This window comes from Melampsora larici-populina, assembly GCF_000204055.1.
Source record: "Melampsora larici-populina 98AG31 unplaced genomic scaffold MELLAscaffold_90, whole genome shotgun sequence".
NCBI classification, from domain to species: Eukaryota; Fungi; Basidiomycota; class Pucciniomycetes; order Pucciniales; family Melampsoraceae; genus Melampsora; species Melampsora laricis-populina.
In genome coordinates, this window is record NW_006768854.1 from 224,488 (window position 1) to 233,171 (window position 8,684).

Below are 8,684 nucleotides of genomic sequence, written 5' to 3' on the forward strand. Positions count from 1 at the left end.
GCAAGCGCAGGCGACGCCTCCCTGAAACAAGAGATCAAGGTAGTCAAGAAACCAGTCCAGCTACGCCACCTGACTGAGTTGATGAAAGCATTGTCAAATACAAATCAGAGAGACCTAGTAGCACTCACAATTGCCCTAGTTGCCTTCTGGGGTATGGCACGTATGGGGGAACTAGTATCGAACAAGAAGACAAAGCGTCAGATCATGGTCAACGACGTCCTCCTGGCTGAAGACGACTCACATATGAAACTTGCATTATTCGACGCGAAGACAGCCAAGCCAGGAGAGATACAGTGGCTACGCCTCCAACGTCGTCCCTCCCTACTCAACCCAGTCCGCCTGATATGCCTCATCACCGAACAAAACAAAAGCTCGCCCAACAGCCCACTATTCTCGTATTTAGATGAACTCGGAGAGCGGAAGACGCTATCAAAAACAGAAGTTATGACTATCTATAAGAAGGTGTGGAACGAAAATGACCCTAACAATCAGCTTACCGGCCACTCCTTCAGAGTATGAGGGGCATTGCTTCGATGGAACGATGGCAGGCCATTAGAAGAGATTGTGAAAGTGGGTAGGTGGGAATCGAAGGCCTACCAGTTATACCTGAGGACGTACACAGCAGACGAGAAAGCTGACGCGAAAGTAGTGTGGAAGGCGGTAGCGGACCCGTCCAATACGCCGAAGTCAAAGGTGAAGCTTTTAGTGTCAAATCCTACAATAGTGAAAGTAGAATGCAAAGATTGAGTATAAGGTCTAGGGAAGCATAGAGCGAGAAGAGCAGCGAAAAGGAAATTGAGGGTACGGAACTTGTAATTAAGAATACGGAGAAGCCTTGAGAAGGTAGAGATCAAGATGTGCTCCGGCCGGTATCCGGCGGCTTCAGGCCATTCCGACGACCGAACCGACGGATATTTTGTTTTATCCGCACCGATCGGTTTTTTTCCAGAAACCCCTCGTCCGACACTCGAGCCGATACACCGGATACGCCGGATTTCCGCCGGATAGCCGGAGTATCCGGTGTATATCCGGCGTTATTTTCTCCTCCCCTCATTCCGAATACCGAACCGGCCGGATTACCCGGCCACCGGACAATCTTGAAGGCCTTTCCGGCATCCGGATCCGACGGAGCATCCGACGGATATCCGGCTAGAACCCGGGTCCGGGTCTCATCTTGAGGTAGAGACAAAAAGGAACTCGCTGGCAGAACCTTAAAGGATTCGCGGCAATACTTGCAGAGGACTGAACAGATACGAATTAAAATAGTGAACAAGAATGACATGAGAGATCTCAACAGCCAAATACTGTATCTGATTAAAGTTCATGACAGATCACCGTATTCCGGTAGATCCTTTGACCCAATTGGGATAGATCCCTCCGCGAGTGGCATTTACCCGTACGCTCCAAATACATACTCGTCCCCTGACGGGGTGGCTCTCCGCAGGCTCCGGACGTCATGTCCCGAGTATTGGTAGCAGAGATCCACCCTAGCCAGGCAGTCTACGGCCCCAGGGCCACCCCCACACACGCTAAGAGCATCCGCAATTGTCGGGTTAAGTCGCAAGAATAGCTAAGTATTTAACTTACCGATCTCAAAATTTGCACAATGGTCAAATTTCAACCGATCGTTAGTTAGCTTTTCGACAAAAAATCGGTAGGCTGGGACAAAGTTATCCCAGCCTACCGACGCGGTAGCTAACTCCGTGCCCTCAAATTTTGAAAACACAACACCCACCACACTACACTTCCACACATCAAGTCACTCACCAACCCTACACGACTTCACCAATATACCTCGATCCCGACTTGAAGCTTTGCTACCTCTTTGTCCACGACTCCCACTTCAAGTTTCACCTCAGTTTCATTTTTCTTTTTGCATCGATCTCAATCAATTAGTTGCATGTTATCTTAGATGATAATAGAGTTGTTCAAAAAAACATGCTCATGATGGAATTGATTGAGTAATGGATGTGTGGGATCGAAATTAGAAGATGGTAATTGATCAAAAGGGAAAGATCGAGCTCACATTGATGGATGATATACAAACACAGGAGCACTTGTAAAGAATAAATATGTGATGAAAAGTTATAAAAGGGGCCTCTGATGAAAACAAAACAGTTGATCAGATGCGAAGTCAAACATTTTTGAGAACACAGACAATCAGAAAGGACCAATTGGGTTGGCTTCAAAAGTGAGGACAGCTTAGCTCCAAGCTAGAGCTGACGACTGTAGGCCCAGTCTTTAACTTGGAGTTTAGCTTTCTTTAACTTGGAGTTAAAGACAGCCACTGTGGAATTTTGTGTCAGATTACTTAGCTCCGGCTAAAGATCTTTAACCTAAAGTTAACTAACTCCAGATTTAACGCAAACGGTTGCGGATGCTCTAAGACCTCTTACGTAAGAGGCCTTAGCACAAATAGACTTAATGCGCTTAGGGTTGCTTCCTTGTATGAGCGTGATGAAACAACAACTCTGAATGAAAGATAACACAACATCAAATGATCTGATGAATGTACAGAGAGGATAATGGAACGACAGAGTGAAGGTTAAGAAAGTGGTATATAGTCAACACCGAGACTGAAGAATGCGCTGGGGACGTTTTTGAATGATGCGAGTAAAGATCACAAATCACAAATCACAAATCACAAAACGCAAAACACAGAAAGGGGTGGCGGTGATTTTGCCTCAGGGCCACCATAGGTATTGGACTATCACTGCAAATATAATGTATTTTTCCGAGGTGAAAAATGATTACATTTATTTCACAAAATGATTAAAAATGCATTAATTATGCATTAATTCTGCATTTTTCTGCATTAATTCTGCATTATTAATCATTTTGTGCATTAATGTCAATCATTTTTCACAGTGTATAGAATACCGTCGCGGGCTTGAGGGTATTCTATCATTCTCACTGCTTCTCTCAGGTAGTCTCAGCCCAGTCCTCAATTAGTTGCGCTCCTATGCGCTTTATGAGCTGGTAGATGGTAGACTCTCCAAGTCTCCATCTTTCCTGTGGGTATTTACTCCCCCCAGTTTGGAACTGATCTTACCTTTGTGGTCAGAACAGTTTGTTTGGGGCAGCGGCGCAGCCGGGCCTCTGAGTTTGGTTTACGTGAACCAAACTCCGACGAGGTTGGTTTGCTTGAACCAAGCCTCGTCGTGGCTAGCTAATCGCTGGGTCGGTGGGTGGGAGTTTCGTTCCTATCAACTTCAAGGGTGGGTGGCCGGCTTTTTGAATTTTGTTTCCTAAGAAACTCGAGACTTAGTGCAATTGATTGTGTGATCAATTTGAGCTTGAGGTAATGAGTGGTGGTGCTTTGCGAAATTTTTCCTGCGCAAGAATTTCCACCAATTCTTCTGAGCGCGGACCGCCAGCTTCACCACTCGGGGCTTAGCCTAAGCTCCACTAAGTCCCCCTGGGCTTTCGAACCAAGTCGTGCCTCCAGGGTTCTCTCAAAGAAAGACTGATACCGCATCTCTCCCCATCTATCGTGATCCCTTAGTGGTCAACAGTCGCGTCGGCGATCTTCCATTCAAATGAGTGTCCGTGTTTCTAGTGCAGTGATAGCCCTTTTCTGGGCACGGACTTCAAATGCGCAATTGCCCTTGATTTGCTTCAGAATTGGAGAAGTGGAAGGATATCCATTTGAACCTGATCGACCTGATGATGTTTGGCGAACTGCGCACCCGAATTTCAACTCTCCTCACTGGGGCCAAGTGCTTTGACTACGGCTACGATCCGTTTTATATATCAACGAGCCCTCCCAATACTGTCATCCACAACAACCTCCCGACCTGCGAATTTCTCCTTTTCTTTTATCGACTTGCTATCATTTGTCTTCGCTCGCTCAAGTTTCCCTTCATTTACTATCCAATACCTAAGCATACAAACAGACTATATTCTATCTACGAACTTCCCCGTAGAGATGTTTCAACATTTGAACATTTGCTTGATTGTCGCTCTTTTGGCGCTAATCGACCCGAGCCATTCAATCCCGGCCGGACCTAATGTCTCAGATACTCAAGATGATACTCGCACAATCATTCATTCCCGTTCAGCCAACTCCGCGAAGGTGATCTCAACCTGCCGAGATTCCGGGACGTTTGCCCTTACATTCGACGATGGCCCGTATATTTATGAAAACGAAGTGTCGGACTTTCTAAGCTCGCGTGGAATCCATGGAACCTTCTTCATCAATGGTTACAATTATGACTGCATCTATGACCAAAATATTGTCGACCAATTGAGACACAGTGAGCCTCTTCTCATTTCTATCTTCTACTCGCCTTACGCATGTTTTGCTCATACGCTCTTATATTTCAGCATTTTCGCAAGGACATCTGATTGGATCGCATAGTAAGTCTCGATAGTTTCCTCGGGAATCACGATATTTCCAGTGTAGAACTTATCTTGGCCCGCGAATATTCACCATGGTCAGCATGGTCACATCCCGACATCACGACCTTGTCAGCTGCCGACTTCAACATTCAACTTGACTTAGTTGAGACTGCGATGAAAAGTGAGTTGTATCCACATGATCGTCGTACACGGAGACTTTGAGTGTACAGTTACCCAGATTGCTGTGGCTTTTGCTTTCTTCAGAAATATTAGGGGTCAGGCCGCGATACTTCCGACCACCTTTCGGTAGGTGTCTCCACTCTATTTGACATGTCGCCGAACCTAAGGAATTTTTTCTTCTTGCGCTTTCACCATTCAGGCAGCATCAACGATGAAAACCTCCAGATCCTGAACAGCCGAGGATACAAAGTGATTACTTGGTCATTCGACTCGGGTGACTCGACCGGAGCTTCGACTACCACCTCCGATCAAGCTTATGATGAAATTTCTAAATCATTCCCCACCCCACAAATAGCGCTCAATCATGAAACACACGAAACCACCGCTTCTGAAGTGTCTCGACACGCTGTCCAAGTTTTGCAGAAGGCTGGATATCGGTTAGTCAGTGTCTCTGAATGCTTGGGGTCTGGTCGAAGTCAGGATGATTATTATTATGACATCGGAGAACCTGAGCAGCGTGACGTAAGCATTTTTTCCCGCTTTTTTTCGTCGTCTTTTGCAGTCATTTTCTCATCAAAAGATCCTCTTTCACTTGTAATGATACAGAGCTCCTGGACTTGTAACGGCACTCCCAAACCTTCCGCTTGATAGGTCAATCAGGATTTTTATTCGCATCTTCTTCTGTATTTCTTTATTAATATATTTTTAGGCTCTTATCTTTTAATCCTTTAAATAATCTTGGGCCTTATCTGAGACATGTAGAGTTCATTTTTTTCAAGCTCAGGCCTCAGCATATATGTATGAATCTGTTGTATTTTCTGCTTTTCGTACGCTTATGGCTATCTTGTAGAATCCCATCATTTGAGGATTGCAGATACCCATCAACTTCTCCCCAAAATAATTCTCAGATAAAACTTTTTCTTTCGACTCAAGAATTTAGGAAAGAGAGCAAGCACGCCCATGGTTTATATTCGGCCTTGCCTTACATTATAGTGCGATCAGATTATTTTGGTATGACAAAGGGAAGATAACATAGACGATGATGCACTCTTAGTTTGTCATCGCTCCAAATGTGTTTGCCCATTTGGCGAACACCAGGTGAGGTTGAACTTCAACGGAACTCTTGGAATATTGTATTTCACCGTACACAGAAATCAACAGGGCTCCTACATAATAAGCTGAATTTTTTTTCTTTGATTGGTGAAGCGTTTTGATAACTAAATTTGAGGTACTCAGAAGCCACACTTTGAGAATTGTGATACCTTATGTTATTATGCCTGGCAAGGGTGGGGCTTTGCTACGTTTGGGAACTTTGCGTGCCAAGGGAGCACTGCATGATGGTGCTTGTACAAACCCTCCTGGAGAACTCGCTTTCGGGGTACTGTCTTATGCAGGTATTGGCTCACGTCTTGCTGGAGTCAAATAATAAATTCAAATGGACAGGAAGGTGAGGAATATGTTTTGGCACACCGAAATCAGATGTTTTTTTAAATTATTGAATGTATCATTGCGAAATAGCTTTAGCAAGGAGCCAATGCGGCACAAAGTTTTGCTTACAAAGACCCCGTGATGGAACCAAACTCGGTAATTCGAGAATTGAGACCTCTGAACAAGGCAAGCTTGTGCCATGACTTCTACCTAGGGTTGGTGCTGTGGTGGTATCTGCACTGATGGTTGAGGTGAGGCGGTGTCCACTGAATGATTGTGCTCCTTTGGTTACCGATCAAGACGGCATACGGTAGTTTGCACGATAAACTCATTATGAGAGCAAGCATCCCAATTTAGGGCCACCGATCTGTCCCTGACGAGCTTGAATCACGCATCCCAGTTTAGGTCCACCGATCCGACCAGGTCGGACTTCGGGAGCCGGGAGATTAGCCGGGATAGAAACGGGCTGAGAGTTGTGAATTTGTTGAGAAGTAGGCATAGCGCAAGTTTGATTAGGTATGATTGTCGAGTGGTATACTGTGAATCGGTTTGCTGAGAGGCGATTGAGTGTTATGAGGGAAACGATTGAGTTGTGGTTGGGTAGCTTGTTTTCGGAGGATTTGGCGCGAAACTAGCTAGTATTTATAGTCAGAAATCGATTTGACAAGAAAAGTCAACCCTGTTAGCACAGACACTCTTTTGAAATCGCCATAGCCGGTATTCTGGCACCGATTTGGTTTTTTTGTCCTTGCAAAAAAGCAACGATTGGATTGGTGGATGTCGGCTTTTGTAACTTTCGCAAAGCTTTTCTTGCTGTGATCCCCTATTAGTTATTGTCTTTGTTCTCCTTGTACGCGCTATGGCGCGCTTTTCAACTTGCCATTGCTAAACCTAAGCTGCTATGTACAGGAAAGTCGTACATTTCTTTCATTTCATTTCACTACATCACGACAAACTTATAAGGCGGTGAAAAAGCCTTCACGCCAAACACAAATTTGAGAAGTCCTACGCGACCACCAGGCCCAGCCGATTAGTCCTAAGTCCCTCATCAGACACCCGAGCTCGCGAGGAAGCCGTGTATGACTGTGGGACTTAGTTACGTTAGGATCGCAGATGTTCGACCAGTGGTGAATCAGAAAATGCATTTTGCAAGCTCTAAGCATGCTATGACTCTGATGCCTAGGGCGGCGCTAGCCATCTTAGTGTGTTTTATTGGATGCATCAATCTCCAAGTAGCTAGCATTTTCCTTCAAAGACTCGCGTTTGCCTTTTTTCTATTTCCAAGACCGTTGACAAAGATAGAAGCTTTCCATTTTAGAGTAGTACATTGAGCACCCGGATGTCACCCCGATTTTGCCTCGGGGTTTGATGGAATAAGGATGTTCAATTATTAAGCACGCGATGAAAAAAGTAGAAAAAGCAAAGTCCATGTGCGCAACAAAACCTCATGACTACGTACCGGTAATGGCATAAATAAACACCTACCATGGATGTGTGCTGAGCTGATCAAGGTGGTCCGAATGCCTATTTCGAGGGCTTTTGATGGCGGTACCCCTTACATGACTTTTGACGCATTTGTAAATTTCTCTTGGTCATGAAGCACGCCCATGAAAGGGTTCTTTTCGAGTACCGCTTTTGCGAAGGCTACTTATGGTCGAGCGAGCTCCCCGCAACTTGAAGCCTTGCGTCCACCTTGTTGACGTCATGAGTGCGTAAACCTTCACAAAAGCTCTTGCGAGCTTTTTGAACTCGCGCGATGGATATGTATGTATTTCTTTGTTCGAAAAAGTCGTCGATCTTGCAAGCCTAACAATCAAGGAGCCAGCGCCACGTACATGCGGGTATAAAGGCGACGCAATTCAGCCGACGAGTTTCCCCCATCGACACTCACTCTACCTACAGAAACAACCAATTGAAAACCTAAACCTCGAATCAAGCATCAAACTCCACATCTAACCCTCCAAATCCTCTACACATCAATATGTCTTCTACCAACACCCAAACTACTCAACCCGGCACTGAAGTCGCCGAAACCTCTGGCCCAGAATACCGTGAAGGCCAGATTGGCGGTAGCAATCACATGTGCGTCGTTAATCGCGGAGGCCAAATCGGTGGAAGCAATCACATTTGCGTTCTGTCTCGCGGAACTCGCGGAGGTCAAATCGGTGGAGGCAATCACATGTGCGTCGTGTCCAAGCAAATAGGTGGTAGTACCAACAGTTCCCACTGTAGCATTAATTGAAGGGGATGAGACGTGGCGCAAAAGCCATCTTCAATTGTGGGACAATCTATTCTCCCAGCTTGTCACATCTCGCTTGTCCAATTTCGATGATTGATTTTCAAAAGTAATCGCCAAATTCTTCATCTCACGTTGCACTGGTCTCCGTCTTCTTTCACTCCCTTCACTTTCTGACTATGAACCTCACAGTCAGTATTCTCGTTCAGTTACTGTAGTAGCCCTTCCCTATTCCGAAGGTTTGCTTGCTGTTTCCCGAACCCTTCAACAATCTTCGGAGCGTCTTTTCGTTATTCTTAGTTTTTTGAGTGAGCAGGAGTGTTAGGGTGGTCCGCCCTTGTGCAAATTATGGCATACAAGACTGTTACAAGTCACTTTCACAGACTTTGAAGCCCAGACATGTACATTTATTCATTCACATAGTGCTGGTGTGGTTGTCATCATACAAGTTGCAAGAGTGCCGTTCCCAGACAAATCCAAGTACAAAACACCCCTTGGA

At 45.4% G+C, this 8,684-nt stretch overlaps 3 protein-coding genes across 3 annotated transcripts; 2 read left to right on the forward strand and 1 right to left on the reverse strand.

Moving 5' to 3' along the window:
• Window positions 1-4,066: 4,066 nt before the first annotated feature.
• MELLADRAFT_28796 (family 4 carbohydrate esterase) lies at window positions 4,067-4,998 on the forward strand (the record flags this gene model as incomplete). Its single annotated transcript, XM_007418346.1, has 5 exons — window positions 4,067-4,256; window positions 4,327-4,359; window positions 4,442-4,522; window positions 4,606-4,651; window positions 4,725-4,998. Coding segments are annotated over 5 exons (624 nt in total), but the record flags the coding sequence as incomplete, so codon positions are not given.
• Window positions 4,999-6,280: 1,282 nt separating this feature from the next.
• MlpPh6 (pheromone precursor with two tandem copies of a putative pheromone peptide) lies at window positions 6,281-6,448 on the reverse strand (the record flags this gene model as incomplete). The annotated part of the gene is made up of 1 exon (XM_007418380.1): window positions 6,281-6,448. One exon carries the CDS (start codon window positions 6,446-6,448, stop codon window positions 6,281-6,283), a length of 168 nt encoding a protein of 55 aa, XP_007418442.1.
• A 1,482-nt stretch (window positions 6,449-7,930) lies between these two features.
• Window positions 7,931-8,191, forward strand: MlpPh7 (pheromone precursor with four tandem repeats of a putative pheromone peptide; the record flags this gene model as incomplete). Its single annotated transcript, XM_007418376.1, has 1 exon — window positions 7,931-8,191. One exon carries the CDS (start codon window positions 7,931-7,933, stop codon window positions 8,189-8,191), a length of 261 nt encoding a protein of 86 aa, XP_007418438.1.
• Between the last annotated feature and the right edge of the window lie 493 nt (window positions 8,192-8,684).